At 42.2% G+C, this 16,306-nt stretch overlaps 1 protein-coding gene across 6 annotated transcripts in view; it reads left to right on the top strand.

Moving 5' to 3' along the window:
• Window positions 1-11,777, top strand: part of WDR38 (WD repeat domain 38) — a 210,675-nt gene extending 198,898 nt beyond the window's left edge. For all 6 annotated transcript variants that reach the window (XM_029612449.1, XM_029612448.1, XM_029612450.1 and 3 more), the window contains one exon: window positions 9,854-11,777. In XM_029612449.1, coding sequence (XP_029468309.1) covers window positions 9,854-9,934 — 81 coding nt within the window. In that variant the 3' untranslated portion in view covers window positions 9,935-11,777. The remainder of the gene's footprint in view (window positions 1-9,853) is intronic.
• The last annotated feature ends 4,529 nt before the right edge of the window (window positions 11,778-16,306 follow it).

The raw sequence follows: 16,306 nt of genomic DNA, 5'->3' as shown, positions 1-16,306 counted from the left end.
TAACCAATTTAAAATTTTTAATGTTCTGAACTTGATTTAGGATGGCAACAGTTTAGTATATGCTATTATATTATTTTTTTCTCAGGATTTGTCCTGCATTAAGATAGTTTCACCCTGATTTTACTTTTATGATCGTGTTAGTTTTTTTATATGTCTTATGTGCACATTTGTTTTATTCAATGCTTGGGTTTATTATAAATGTTCAATGTAAGCCGCTATGGATTTTAAATTTGGCGGGATATAAAGAATGTAAATAAATAGATAAATACAAACACCAGAAGAAATTTGTGTTTAACTGTCAAGTTTCCTTCCTTGAATCCAGCCAGAGCAGTGCAGATGCATGGGTTTTGCTCACCAACCAGCAGATAGAGACTAACAAGTTTGCTGAGGTCAGCACAGCAGATTATAAAGAAGTGACTTTGGCAAACCTGTTAGTCTGTCTCCAAAATCTCTCCCTCCCCACTAGCCAGGGTGTTTCCAAGAGATAACAGAACAGAGGGAAAACCAAACATAACATGAAACTAAAGGAAAACAACTTACCATGCTTCTACCAGCAAGAACACAGGAAACTACGCCTGCACAATATGAACCAGCTGAAAATATATTTGGCAGAATAGGGTGAGTTCTGGATTGGTCTGGTTGGACTCAAGGAAAGGAAATTATAAGGAAATCCTAAGTCTCTCCTTCCTCTTCAGCCAGACCAGTCCAGATGCACAGGATGTATCCAAGCTAAATCTACAATGGGTAGAACACTGCAAAACCCGCTCTCAAAACTAGTTTAAAAAATATCTTCTATTCCACAAAATCATATCTAGTCCAATGCCAAAGGAAGCTTCCTCCCTGACCCAAACATCCAGATGATAAAGGAAAAAGACCAGATTGCCGCTCTGCAAATTTCCACCAGCAAAACCTAAACAGAGTTCTACCCATGAAGCCACCTGCACTTTCATAGAATGTTCTCAATTTTTTGGGCACAGACAGATCTTTATTCACATTAGTGTAGCCTGTCACTTCTTTAATCCAGTGCACCATCAAAGCCATCCCCATTGGTAATTTTCAAATATTGCAAAAGAATTCTCCTGACATCCAGACAACGCAACTAAGAATTCTCCATGCATGATTCCCTATGGAAATAAGGGATGCACACCTCCTGACTAAGGTGAAAAGGAGTAACTACCTTCAGAGGAAAGGAAGTAACTGTGAGAATCTTCACCATGTTATTTGAGAAGATCAGAAATGGTTCGCTAAACAGGCCTGCAGCCTCGAAATACGCCTAGCTAAACAAATCACCACTAAAACTTTAAGAGTGAGAAGTTTGATTGAAACTTCCTTTGAAGGCTCAAAAGGAGGTCCCGCCAAAAAGGTTAATGTACCAAGTTCAGATTCCATGAAGAAACCATATCCCTCACTGGAAGCTTAATATGCTTTACTCCCCTAAGAAAACAGAACACATGAACGAGAGGATATAGGCCTAACTGGAACCCTACCTCTGAAACAGGCAATTGCTACTACTTGAACCTTTAAGGAATTAAGAGCCAAATCTTCCCCTAAGGTCATTCTTCAAAAACTCCAAAATATAAAAACACAGAAATACTTCTGGACAAAATCTGTTTAGCAGCAAACCAATTCTCAAAAATCTTAAAAACCCTCACATATACCAAGGAGGTAGACTTTTTTTTCTTGAGTGCAAAAAGGAATTCACAGCCTCACTAGAGTAGCCTCTTAATCAGAGTAGCTTTTTTTTTTTTTAATCAGATGGGACCTCTGATGGGCCAGGCCGTAAGACAAAAATCGAGCTGGATCTTTGGGTTCCACTGGCCCCTGGACTAACAGACCCTGATCCTAAGGCAACATCAATGGATCCCCGTCCAACATCCTGATCAGATCCACATACTAGGGATGCCATGACAGTCTGGAGCCACCAAAATCAGGAGTCCATGACACAAAGATACTCTGCAAGAGCCTGTCTACCAGAGCCCATGGGAGAAATCACACGGAAGATCCTTTACCAGCCAGGGTTGTATGGGAGCATACAAACCAAAGGATCCCCCTTTCATTCTGCGACTGAAAATCTTTTCCATCTTTGAGTTTTTGCTGATTGCCACCAGATCCACAACTGCCTTCCCCCATCTGTGAACAATCTGCATGAACACCTCTCTCCAGGATCCAGAAAGTTGTGGCTAAGAAAATGCTTGCACATTCTCCATTCCTGCTATGGACGATGTACAAATTACTCTTAAGTGAGCTTTTGCCTAAGCCATTAGAAGACTTGCTTCTTCTGCTACTTATGAACATTTTAAATTCCCCACCTCTCATAATTTATAAGAACATAAGAACATAAGAAAATGCCATACTGGGTCAGACCAAGGGTCCATCAAGCCCAGCATCCTGTTTCCAACAGTGGCCAATCCAGGCCATAAGAACCTGGCAAGTACCCAAAAACTAAGTCTAGCCCATGTTACCATTGCTAATGGCAGTGGCTATTCTCTAAGTGAACTTAATAGCAGGTAATGGACTTCTCCTCCAAGAACTTATCCAATCATTTTTTAAACACAGCTATACTAACTGCACTAACCACATCCTCTGGCAACAAATTCCAGAGTTTAATTGTGCGTTGAGTAAAAAAGAACTTTCTCCGATTAGTTTTAAATGTGCCCCATGCTAACTTCATGGAGTGCCCCCTAGTCTTTCTACTATCCGAAAGAGTAAATAACCGATTCACATTTACCCGTTCTAGACCTCTCATGATTTTAAACGCCTCTATCATATCCCCCCTCAGTCGTCTCTTCTCCAAGCTGAAAAGTCCTAACCTCTTTAGTCTTTCCTCATAGGGGAGTTGTTCCATTCCCCTTATCATTTTGGTAGCTCTTCTCTGTACCTTCTCCATTGCAATTATATCTTTGTTGAGATGCGGTGACCAGAATTGTACATAGTATTCAAGGTGCGGTCTCACCATGGAGCGATACAGAGGCATTATGACATTTTCCGTTTTATTCACCATTCCCTTTCTAATAATTCCCAACATTCTGTTTGCTTTTTTGACTGCCGCAGCACACTGAACCAACGATTTCAATGTGTTATCCACTATGACACCTAGATCTCTTTCTTGGGTTGTAGCACCTAATATGGAACCCAACATTGTGTAATTATAGCATGGGTTATTTTTCCCTATATGCATCACCTTGCACTTATCCACATTAAATTTCATCTGCCATTTGGATGCCCAATTTTCCAGTCTCACAAGGTCTTCCTGCAATTTATCACAATCTGCTTGTGATTTAACTACTCTGAACAATTTTGTGTCATCTGCAAATTTGATTATCTCACTCGTCGTATTTCTTTCCAGATCATTTATAAATATATTGAAAAGTAAGGGTCCCAATACAGATCCCTGAGGCACTCCACTGTCCACTCCCTTCCACTGAGAAAATTGTCCATTTAATCCTACTCTCTGTTTCCTGTCTTTTAGCCAGTTTGCAATCCACGAAAGGACATCGCTACCTATCCCATGACTTTTTACTTTTCCTAGAAGCCTCTCATGAGGAACTTTGTCAAACGCCTTCTGAAAATCCAAGTATACTATATCTACCGCTTCACCTTTACCCACATGTTTATTAACTCCTTCAAAAAAGTGAAGCAGATTTGTGAGGCAAGACTTGCCTTGGGTAAAGCCATGCTGACTTTGTTCCATTAAACCATGTCTTTCTATATGTTCTGTGATTTTGATGTTTAGAACACTTTCCACTATTTTTCCTGGCACTGAAGTCAGGCTAACCGGGCTGTAGTTTCCTGGATCACCCCTGGAGCCCTTTTTAAATATTGGGGTTACATTTGCTATCCTCCAGTCTTCAGGTACAATGGATGATTTTAATGATAAGTTACAAATTTTTACTAATAGGTCTGAAATTTCATTTTTTAGTTCTTTCAGAACTCTGGGGTATATACCATCCGGTCCAGGTGATTTACTACTCTTCAGTTTGTCAATCAGGCCTACCACATCTTCTAGGTTAACCGTGATTTGATTCAGTCCATCTGAATCATTACCCATGAAAACCCTCTCCATTACGGGTTCCTCCCCAACATCCTCTTCAGTAAACACCGAAGCAAAGAAATCATTTAATCTTTCCGCGATGGCCTTATCTTCTCTAAGTGCCCCTTTAACCCCTTGATCATCTAACGGTCCAACTGACTCCCTCACAGGCTTTCTGCTTCGGATATATTTTTAAAAGTTTTTATTGTGAGTTTTTGCCTCTACAGCCAACTTCTTTTCAAATTCTCTCTTAGCCTGTCTTATCAATGTCTTACATTTAACTTGCCAATGTTTATGCTTTATCCTATTTTCTTCTGTTGGATCCTTCTTCCAATTTTTGAATGTAGATCTTTTGGCTAAAATAGCTTCTTTCACCTCCCCTTTTAACCATGCAGGTAATCGTTTTGCCTTCTTTCCACCTTTCTTAATATGTGGAATACATCTGGACTGTGCTTCTAGAATGGTATTTTTTAACAATGACCACACCTCTTGGACATTTTTTACTTTTGTAGCTGCTCCTTTCAGTTTTTTTTCTAACAATTTTTCTCATTTTATCAAAGTTTCCCTTTTGAAAGTTTAGCACGAGAGCCTTGGATTTGCACACTGTTCCTCTTCCAGTCATTAAATCAAATTTGATCATATTATGATCACTATTGCCAAGCGGCCCCACCACCGTTACCTCTCTCACCAAGTCCTGTGCTCCACTGAGAATTAGATCTAAAATTTCTCCCTCTCTCGATGGTTCCTGAACCAATTGCTCCATAAAGCTATCATTTATTCCATCCAGGAACGTTATCTCTCTAGCGTGACCCGATGATACATTTACACAGTCAATATTGGGGTAATTGAAGTCTCCCATTATTACTGCACTACCAATTTGGTTAGCTTCCCTAATTTCTCTTAGCATTTCACTGTCCCGTCTCACCATCTTGACCAGGTGGATGGTAGTATACCCCTATCACTATAGTCTTCCCCGACACACAAGGGATTTCTACCCATAAAGATTCAATTTTGTATTTAGTCTCATGCAGGATGTTTATCCTGTTGGACTCTATGCCATCCCGGACATAAAGCGCCACACCTCCTCCCGAGTGCTCCTCTCTGTCATTGCGATATAATTTGTACCCCGGTATAGCACTGTCCCATTGGTTATCCTCTTTCCACCATGTCTCTGAGATGCCAATTAAGTCTATGTCATCATTTACTGCTATACATTCTAATTCTCCCATCTTACTTCTTAGACTTCTGGCATTAGCATACAAACATTTCAAAGTTTGTTTTTTGTTTGTATTTTCATTCTGCTTTTTAATTGATAGGGATAAGTTAGAATTTTTTTAGCTCAGGTGAGTTTTTAGTTACAGGCACTTGGACTACTTTTCTAATTATTGGAACCTCACTGTCGGGATGCCCTAATTCTAATGCATCATTAGTATCCTTTAAAGATACCTCTCTCCGAACCATGCGCTGCTGAGCGACTGTCGGCTTTCCCCTTTGTTCTAGTTTAAAAGCTGCTCTATCTCCTTTTTAAAGGTTAGTGCCAGCAGTCTGGTTCCACCCTGGTTAAGGTGGAGCCCATCCCTTCGGAAGAGACTCCCCCTTCCCCAAAAGGTTCCCCAGTTCCTAACAAAACTGAATCCCTCTTCCTTGCACCATCATCTCATCCACGCATTGAGACTCCGGAGCTCTGTATGTTACTACCATTACATAGTTTGACAGAATCCTGACCACTCGACCCCAATGAAGAGGGGCAAACTGAAGCAGAGAGAACCTTACTGTTCTAGTCTCTAAATGATTGATGGACCACATGGTCTCCACCATCTAAGTTCCTTGCACCACAAGACTCTGACAATGAGCCTATCTTGACCAACTGGCATTCGTTGTCACTGTTATCCATGAGCAAGACTCCAGGACTACTCTCTTCTCCAGATTTTCAGTTACAAGCTATCAACTCAAAAATCACTCTCCTGATTCAGCATTGACAGCCTTACTGAATAATTCTAAGACTATGGATTCCATTTGGAAACTAAGGCCTTCTGTAAGGGCCTCATATGGTCCCTTGCCCAGGGAAGTAGATTCAGAGTCACCACCATGGACCACAACATCTACAGGTAATTCTGCACAGTAGGAATCCTGTTCTCCAACAATGATTACACTTGACTTTGCAGCTTCTGAATTCTCTGCATTGTCAACCAAATATGATCTATTTTCAAGTTGAATCAAGCTCTCCTCAGGATCTGAAAAGGCTGCAATTTGCTCTTGGCAAAATTGAGTACCTAGTCCAGTTCCTTTAATAACTGAAGCACTTTGGCTATAGCTGTATGCTTTCCTGAGCAGACTTTGCTCAGATTAATCAGTCATCCACATAAAGATGAATCCACATAAAGATGAATCAGAATTCCTTCTTGGTTTAGGGCAGCTGCACCTTAACCATCACCTTGGAAAACGTTTCGGGGGTTATGGTCAGACTATTCTACTGAAACTGGCTCCCTAGTACTGCAAAGATATTTCTAACAACTTTCCTTTATGGGAATGTGCAAGTATGTTTCCATCAAATCCAAGGACATTAGAAATTCACCTTGCCTTAGCAACACCATCACACAGGACGGTACAGTAAAAACGCAGGAGAGCGGGCGAGCGCCCACTCTCCTGGCGCGTGATACAGTATCTTAATTTATTTAAATTAGGCCCGGCAGTAAAAAGAGGCGCTAGGGACACTAACGCGTCCCTAGCGCTTCTTTTTTGACGGAAGCGGCGGCTGTCAGCGGGTTTGACAGCCGACGCTCAATTTTGCCGGCATCGGTTCTCAAACCCGCTGACAGCCATGGGCTCGAAAACCGGACGCCAGCAATATTGAGCATCCGGTTTTCGACCCGATAGCCACGGGCCCATTTTAAATTTTTTTCTTTTTTAAACTTTCGGGACCTCCGACTTAATATCGTCATGATATTAAGTTAGAGGGTGCACAGAAAAGCAGTTTTTACTGCTTTTCTGTGCACTTTCCCGGTGCCCGGAGAAATTAGCGCCTATCTTTGGATAGGCGCTAATTTCTGAAAGCAAAATGTGCGGCTTGGCTGCACATTTTGCTTTCTGAATCGCGCAGGAATACCTAATAGGGCCATCAAATGCATTTGCATGTTGCGGGCACTATTAGGTTCGGGGGGGGGGGTTGGACGCGCTATTATCCCTTACTGAATAAGGGGTAAAGCTAGCGCGTCCAAAACGTGTGTCCAGATGCCGGCTAACAGTGCGCACAGTCGTAGCACACTGTACTGTATCGGCCGAACAGACTTCAAATTCTCCATTCTAAAACGAGTTACGTTTGTCCTCTTCTAGACCTGAAGCAGGTCAACAAGGCCCTGAAAGGTCCACTCCTTGGGAACCACAAAATAAATCTAATACTGACTCTGACCCACTGCACTAAGGAAACTGGAACTACCATCCCTATGTGTAGAAGGCAACAGAGATTCGCTGAATGCCCTTTTTTTTTTTTTTTGAAGGAATGGAATGACAAAGAAAAATTATAAAAGTGTCTGAAATAAGATGGGAAGACTCCAAGATATACCTGTCTCAAACTATATTTGAGATCCACTAGTCTGAAGGGATGAAGACCCATTTCTGGTAAAATTCTGATAACTGACAGTCTATCATATCATTAGATCCAGAGAATGGGCCCTACACCTTCATTGAAAGTCATAGAGGGTTCCTGTAGCCCTTGAACCTCCCTCCTTACCGCCTCTCCTGGAGTTCTGAAAGGACTGAAATCTGCTAAAGGGCACGCTTTCCTTCTATTCGATGGCTTACTAGACTTACTGCTCAAGCCTCGAAAACAATTCCAAGAAGATACCCTATAGGTGGCCCCTTTCACTTTATCTTTCAGGAGCCTGAGCACCTTATTATCCTCCCAGGCCTTCACTATCTTCTCCAAAAAGAAGATTCCCCTTGAATGGAAGTTTGATCAAATTTGTCTTGGAAATTGAATCTGCTGATTAGTTATGGAACCACAGCAAGTACCTAGCTGCCACAATAGACTATACTCCTGGCTGAAGTGCACACTAAATCAAAGGAAACGTCCTCCAGAAAGGTTACTCCTGGTTCCATCTGAGATACCTCATCCAGAGCCAAATTCTTATCCTCCAAGGCACGGTTCTAAGTGCAAGACAAACAGTCTCTCTCTTGCCACAATGCAACTACATGCTGCTATCTGCAGTACTATACTAGAAGCCTCAAAAAGCCTTTTTTTTAATTTGATTGGCATTTATTTATTTTGCATCCTTCAGGATACCACTCCTTCTACAGGGATTGTAGTCCTCTTTATAATGGCACAAATCAGTAGGTCCAATTTTGAAAGTTTGTTTCTCTTTCCTGGAAGACAAAAGGGATACAGTTCCACCAGTGATCAATCACTCTTAAAATTGGCTTCTGGCCAATTCATTCCAGATATTTCGAATCTTAAACTGATCTATTTAATGGAAAAGATTTACTAGGCTTTTGTACACTCAGGATCGTATACAGAAATAGGTTCTTCCTTCCTTCTCTTTTCTGCAATGTTCAATACCCACAAACAGTGAAAAATTAGGAAAAAATATTTTCCTTATGGAACAACCGAACTATGAAAAAGCCACTCTTCCTCCGGATGATATTCATCTTCTTCCAACCGACTCATCACCACTCTCCTGAGCTTTAAGGTTCATTCACCTCCTCATCCCTCCCCCTGCTCTCTTTTAAGCCAGCCCCCTTCATTCAAAATCTGGGGGAAAGAGACTGCAGATGGAACTCTAGACCCAGGACTCTGCTCATGCAGAAAGCCTGCTGTAAATACCTCAAAACCTCTGAGGAGACAGAAGTCCATGCAGATGATGTGCAAGAGGAGTTGCTTCCTTAAGGGTAGCTAAAACCCCCAACTCCAGACACGATAAATGCTGAATCCTGACCCACAGGAAGAAAGTAGAGATGTCAGGCTTTCCTTCCTTTCCACGATTCCAAAATGGCTGCCATTCCCACCACAGCAGCCAGCCCACTGGCAGGAATAGGTAAAGCTGCTGACCTCACCAATGTGGTCCCTCCCCCAGGGCAGCCATTTCCCATTGCTGCCAACTCTCATCCTCCTCCATACAAGCTCTGCAGAAAGAGCTTCCCCCTCTCAACTACCACAATTTACACACACAGCACATTCTCTTCCCACATTCAAAATCAGCCATTCCTTCACCTCCCCAACTGATTGGCTGAAAGAAAAGACCAGCCATTACTCACACTGATTATACAGCCAAGCCCTGCATGAGTGAACGGGCGTCCTCCAGAAAGCATTCTCTTCTTTTACCTCAAAACTATCTGAGGCAGGAATGGCAGGCAAAGAAATATACTCCTTTGTTCTTTATTTTGGGGAGGAAAAAACGATGGAACAGCAGAGCCTAGAACAGCAGAAGTTGGAGGGGGGAAGAGGGGGTAGGATGGCAGGCCATAGCTCTGCCTGGTAGTTGTCCCAAAAGTGGAAGCTCTCTGCTCTTGTACTAGGCTCAACTGAAGGACTTACACCTCAAGAAATGTCCTAAACCTTAGATCCATTCACCTGGTCTATCCCAGACTGCTCACCTACCATCTGCTGGAGACAGAATACTGAGGTCAGCAGGGGAGCCTATAAAGAGTGACATCAACAAACCCTGTTAGTCTGTCTCCTTCTTTTGATTAAAACCCATGATTCTGGACTGGTCTGGGTGGCGGAAGAGGAATGCTTAATCCCCAGCTCCCTTTCTAGTGTGTGGATAGGCTGTGTTTCAACATTTACCATGCATTGCATCTAAAATGTATTATGTACCTTTTTGGCAGGGAATACTGGAACCAGCTCATGCATGTACTTTTACCCCTGATGGAGCTCTGCTGTTATCAGGACCCATTGACCACAAATAAAGTCTAAGAATGGAAATAATCTGCCAAACAGAACAAAATACTATAATATTAAATCAGTCACTGATAAACTATCACTACTTGTACATGATTTAGCTGTAATTTTGATTTACTAAAATTTCACTGAAACATGGATTTAAGAGCTTTGCGAGGCCCAGCTGTACATGGAAAATATCTAGACAGCTTTTTGCTGGCAAATTGGAAGCCATGTCAAAAATGAGCATATTTTTACCCATTCTTTTGCATCAATCTTCATCTTACACTACACAAACAGTGTATGGCAGGCCAATGACCTTTATTATTCTTAATCCCCAGTCACAAAGCCCTGGCAGACAGATGGAATGACAGCAGCTCTTGAACCACACTGTACAAGTAACATGACACAAACATACTAGTTGCTTCTCCCAATATTGTCACAATAGTTCCACTGAAGTAGTACAGCAGGAAAACAATGCAGTACTGTACACAAAGAACTCAGAATTCAAACAGACTGGATGGGTCAATTTAGTCCTTAGACATCATCTCCTATGTCACTCATGACAATGGATGTTATAAAGCAAGGCTTTGATGAACAAAGTCCTTCTTTACCTCTAATACAAGTAACTATTTAATATTGGATGTAAGACACAAGCAAAATGATAGAATGCATCATTGGAACGTATTTCCAGATAATTGCTCAGCCTTATGCATAAACATTGGTCACCTTGTGATCAAAGTTCTGAATCCAATGGCATAATTTATTTTTATCCATATCGTTAAATTTGTACACTGTCCAGTTTACTTTTTAATTGTTTCTATGTAATTAAAAATACTTCAACCATGCTATCCAATTGGAAATATATTAATTTCAGAGAGACTTATCTCTATGTTTGAAGTCAAACCAAAACACCATGGAGCAAGATGGCAGCTTCAATGCCCATTATAGGTCAGAATAATCAGCTCTACATGCGACTGAGTTTTGAAGTATACATAGTAGTTCTTCAAGGAGCACTACATCGTTTATGAATGTCTAAAAATAAAGAAATATATCTTAAGTTGAATATCTTTGGTAACAATCATAAGAGAAATACCTAAATGCTTTAACACTTACTTGTAATGAAATTACAGCTACTTTGCAGCCTAAAACACTTACGCTCCAGTTTCAGGAAACTCACAGCATTAAACAGGAAGTGAAGTTGGACTTGGGAAAAATAGGTCTGTATGTCCTCTTAATAAATGGAAGTCAGCTATCAAATTGACACATCCCAACCCTGACATGCTCATTTAAATGTAAATTAGCTGTCCATCACCTTGCCGTGACGCAATTCTAACAGCCACATTAATGTTACCAATGTGCAATATACAGATTGCTATCCATGTGCATATGAGGGTTTCATTGTTTAATCTATTAGATGTGATGATGTTCAAATTAAAGATCCATTGTTCTCTCAAATTTAAATAAAATTGAGGATCTCCCCCCCCTTTGCAGGTTCAAGTGAACCATTTCAATCACCCTCCACTTGAGATCCTTAAAAGAAAGCACCTGTTGCATACAATGCTGGATCATGGGAGCTTGTATTTTTTGCAGTTGAATGCAGCTATGGTGTTCAATGAGGTGCTTTCTTATAGATCATTTTGTTCTTCCTACATATTTCTTCAAACATGGGCAGATAATCAAATAGATGACATTTGAAGAATTGCAGTCTGAGTATTCGTGTGCATCATATTGCAGACCTGTCGCTGTATCAGTCCAGGAAGAAACCTGTAATGGCCTGACCACACAAGGAGCAATCATCATGGGACCAATGGCCAAAGGGATCTGTGATTTCTGTACTTTGAGAATCATTAAATGTCATTGAAGAATGCACAATGTAGTCTCTAATATTCTTTCCACGGCTGTAAGCCACCATAAGTCTTTCTGAAAAAAACAGGGTAAATCTGTAAAACCTGCCAATATCAAAGAAGCTACTGCTGCAGATCTGTCTGAATATTTTAACCCATTGTCTCTCAGCATGTTTTTGCCTGTTTGAAAGCCTGCTTGATACATTTATATGGATAACCTCATATCAATATTCTGAACAAGATTTCTGCTTTAAAAAAAAGTGTAAACTGGGCAGTGAACACATTTAAAGACATATATAAATGGGGAGGGTAGTGGTGGTGGGGGCGGGGGTAGCAGAGGGGGGAAATGGGTCACTTTTTGCTCTCTTCCTTTGGAAGTGTTATGCACAACATAAGGGATTAGTTGGAGAGGGGTAAGAACCTTTCCATTATAGTTAAGATTGTATATTTGTTCGCTGTGTTACTTCTTAGTTTATTTGATAAGTGTATTCTATTCTTGATAGAAAACTTAAATTGCAAAAAAAATAAAGAAATTATGCCATTGGATTCAGAACTTTGACCAATGTTTATGCATAAGGCTGAGCAATTTAGTGGAAACACATTCTGATGATGCCTATTATGAAGGTCATTCTATCATTTTACTTGCATTTCACATCCAGTATTAAATAGTTACTTATATTAGAAGTAAAGGAGAATTTTGTTCATCATAAATGTTATTTTTACACTTAACCTCACAGTAATTTCACGCAAAACAGCATTGTAATTTCTCATTTCATAAAGCAAGGCTGACCATTTAGCTCAATCTAAGCAAATGTTTATAAGATCTAAAGTTAAGGATGGTATCAACTCAATTTTGGACCAGATTTGAGCCCTTGGTATAACTGCCATTTGTGTATGGAACTGTGATAAAATATAATGAGCAAGCTGGTGTGATCTCATCACAGAAATCAGAGCTGGTCACTGATAGCTGGGCAGATAATGCAGACTAATTGGGATTAAGGAGAAGTTATGACTTACCTGATAATTTCCTTAGTACAGGCAGGTAAATCCAAAACCACACACACACACACCAGTCTGCCTACCAGCATTCTCTGCAAAAGCCAACTGTGGACAAACTAACAAAACTTGATTAACAGATAACCATTCCAGCTCTCAGCCAACAGGAAAATATTGAGCTCAGACAATGGTGTAGTAACAATCTACGGACTGGATTGACACCAGTACTCCCTGGTACACACAGCCACACAGAAGGACCATAGCACAACCATTCGGCAGTCAAAGGAGGGAAGTTGGATTCACCTGTCCTACTAAGGAAAAGGAAATTATCAGGAAGTAGTAATTTCTCCTCTTAGCATATAGACAGGTGAATCTAAACCAGTTGGATGTACTAAAGCTACTCCCAAACAGGGTATGAGGCTGCCCGCAGTCCAGCCAAAACCACAAGTGCAAAAACTGCATCCTTCCAGGCCTGCACATTCAGGCGATAATGCCTGGAAAAGGTTTGTAAAGACGACCACGTCGCAGCTCCGCAAATGTCGACAGGAGACAACAATCTAACCTTTGCCCATGACACTGCCTGGGCCCTAGCAAAATGAGCCCCAACCTGACTAGGCAACGGCTGTTCAGCATCCACATATGCAGCCTTGACTACCTCCTTAAGCCAGCGAGCTATTGAAGCCTGCAATGCTGGCTCACCCGGCTTACTCCCACCATGGTTTATAAACAGCCAGTCCATTTTCCTGAGATGTTCAGAAAACTCTAAATACTGCAAGATATGCCTCTTGTCATCCAAGGGCCGTAACAGGCAATATATCCCTGTGTCAAGACCACTTTTGGCAAAAAAGGAACAGTACACAGCTGTATCGCCTCTGGAGCCACTCGCAGAAACGGCTCCTGGGAAGACAATACCTGCAGTTCAGATATTCGATGAGCAGAACAAATTGGCACAAGAAACTGTTTTTAATGTCAGTAACCTCAAAGAAAGATTATGCATCAGTCGAAAAGTAGGGCTACTAAAAAATCCAGAAATAGACTAAGACTCCACCAGGGCACCGATAACCACAAGGGAGGATGAAGATGCTTCACTCCTTTCAAGAAATGGGTCATGTCTAGATGAGCCAACAGGGGTCCACCATTCACTTGACCTCGGAAGCAGACAAGAATCAACCCCTGTACCTTTAAGGAATTAAGGGCCAACCCTTTATTCAATCCATCCTGCAAAAAATACAAAATGAGTGGGATCTTAACCAAAGGAGGAAGAACCCTTTGATCTTCATATCAAGTCTCAAACACTCACCAAACCTGCATATAGGCTCGTAGCAAGGGGGCAAGCACGGCAGCTGAATATTCACACTTCAGCAACCGAACCCTCTCAAAGGCCATACCGAAAGACAAAATTGATTCGGATCTTCATGAAGAACAGGCCCCTGCCGTAGAAGATCCCTGTATGCCGGAAACCAGAGGGGAGATTCCACCAGGAGCCTTCGCAAATCTGTATACCACGGTCTCCTGGGCCAATCTGGTGCCACTAGAAGCACCATCCCCCTGTGACTCTCGATCCTCCAAACCATTCTGCCCAACATGGGCCATGGGGGAAAAGAACATAGCGGCTTGCCTTCCAGCCACTCCTGCACGAAAGCATCGACACCCAAGGACTTTGGGTCTGTCATGTGACTGAAGAATCGAGCAACATTTGCATTGCAAGAAGTCACCAGCAGGTCCAGGAACAGAAGGCCCCCAACAACCCACTATTAGCTGAAACGCCTCGCTTGACAATTCCCATTCTCCTGGATCTAGGACTGTCTGCTGAGAAAGTCTGCTCTCACGTCTTTTCCTGCAATATGCAAGACTGAGATCTCCTGAAGATGTACTTTACATCCATTCCGTAAGTTGGGCTATTTCCTGCAACATTTGCTGGCTCTTAGTTCCTCCCTCACAAGTGATGTTCGCCACTGTTGTTGCATTGTCAGACATTAACCAGACTGCTCAACCCTGCAATCTGTCTCCAAACCGTAAGCATACCAACTGGACCGCATAGGCTTCCAGCCAATTGATTTTCCAGAAAGACTCTTCTGCACTCCAGCGTCCTTACGCTGTCAGTTCCTGACAGTGAGCTCCCCAACCCTGGAGGCTCACATCTGTCGCGAGTACTAGACAGTCCAGTGATCTTAGGGAAATTCCCTCTTAGATGATCCGCCTTCAACCAACACTGTAATTGAGAGCAGACCTCCATAGGCAGGTGGAGTTGAAACGAATAATCTTGAGACTGTGAGCTCCAACGAGACAGCAGCGGGCGCTGAAGAGGACACATGCACCCTTGCCATTGGCAACACCTACAGGGTCGCCACAGTCAATCCAAGCACCTGAAGATAGGACCACACTATTGAGCATATTGTGTTAGTCAATAGATGCACCTGCGCCAACAGTTTCTGAATATAGCCCTCCGGCAAGAACACCCTGCCCTTTTTTGTGTTGAATTGTACACCGTGATACTCCATTGACTGTGATGGCTACTTGGCCAAGCTCAAGACCCAACCTCTCTCCTGCAAAAAGGAGATCAGCTGGTACGAGACCCTGAGGCTCACTTCCAGACTCTTGACCCGAATCAGCCAGTCGTTCAAGTACAGGTCTACTAGATCCAATCTTTTTTCACTCTGCCACCGCCACAACCTTGGAAAAGGTTCTGGGTGCAGTGGTCAAACAAAAATACCAGCAGTGCTCGAAACTGATGACGTCCCAAAATCGCAAAACGCAGAAATAGTTGATGCTCTAGCTGGATGGGAAGATGCTGGTATGCCTCGTACAGATCCAGAGACGTCAGGAACGCCCAACTGTGCTTCCATTATCATTGAGCGCAAGGTTTCTATGCGAAAACAAGTCACACGCAAATGATTGTTGACACCTTTGAGATCCAGGATGGGAGGAAAAGAGCCCTCCCTTCTTGGGCACCACTAAATAAATGGAATATCAGCCCATATTTGCTTGAAACTTGAGTACTGGAATTACAGCATACAGGCCGAGTCATCTTGACAAAATAACCTTCACTGCCTGTCTTCCGTGAAGAGTTAAAGAGAGACATCATGAACACATCCCAAGGCACACTAAGAAACTCTAGTGCACAGCCATCCCTTTTCACCTCCAGCACTCACTGGGTTTATAGTGATCTCGACCCACCTCCGGTACAGAGAGGTGCAACCTATCTCCTGATCCTGGAAGTGGGTTGGCACACCTTCATTGGGGAACTCTGGGTGCTCCACTACGTAAGCCTGAGCCCTGGGGAGAAAGGTCTGAGATCTAGCCAAAGGTTGTCTTTTGAAAAATTACTCCTCTGTAGGGTCAAAAACATCTGAAACCCTAGCATGACCTCTCATGGGATAGGTGGCGATGTCCTTTCGTGGATTGCAAACTGGCTAAAAGACAGGAAACAGAGAGTAGGATTAAATGGGCAATTTTCTCAGTGGAAGGGAGTGGACAGTGGAGTGCCTCAGGGATCTGTATTGGGACCCTTACTGTTCAATATATTTATAAATGATCTGGAAAGAAATATGACGAGTG

Source organism: Rhinatrema bivittatum, chromosome 8, assembly GCF_901001135.1.
Source record: "Rhinatrema bivittatum chromosome 8, aRhiBiv1.1, whole genome shotgun sequence".
Classification (NCBI taxonomy): Eukaryota; Metazoa; Chordata; class Amphibia; order Gymnophiona; family Rhinatrematidae; genus Rhinatrema; species Rhinatrema bivittatum.
Note: the sequence above shows the minus strand (reverse complement) of the source record. Positions and strands in the feature narration are given on the sequence as shown.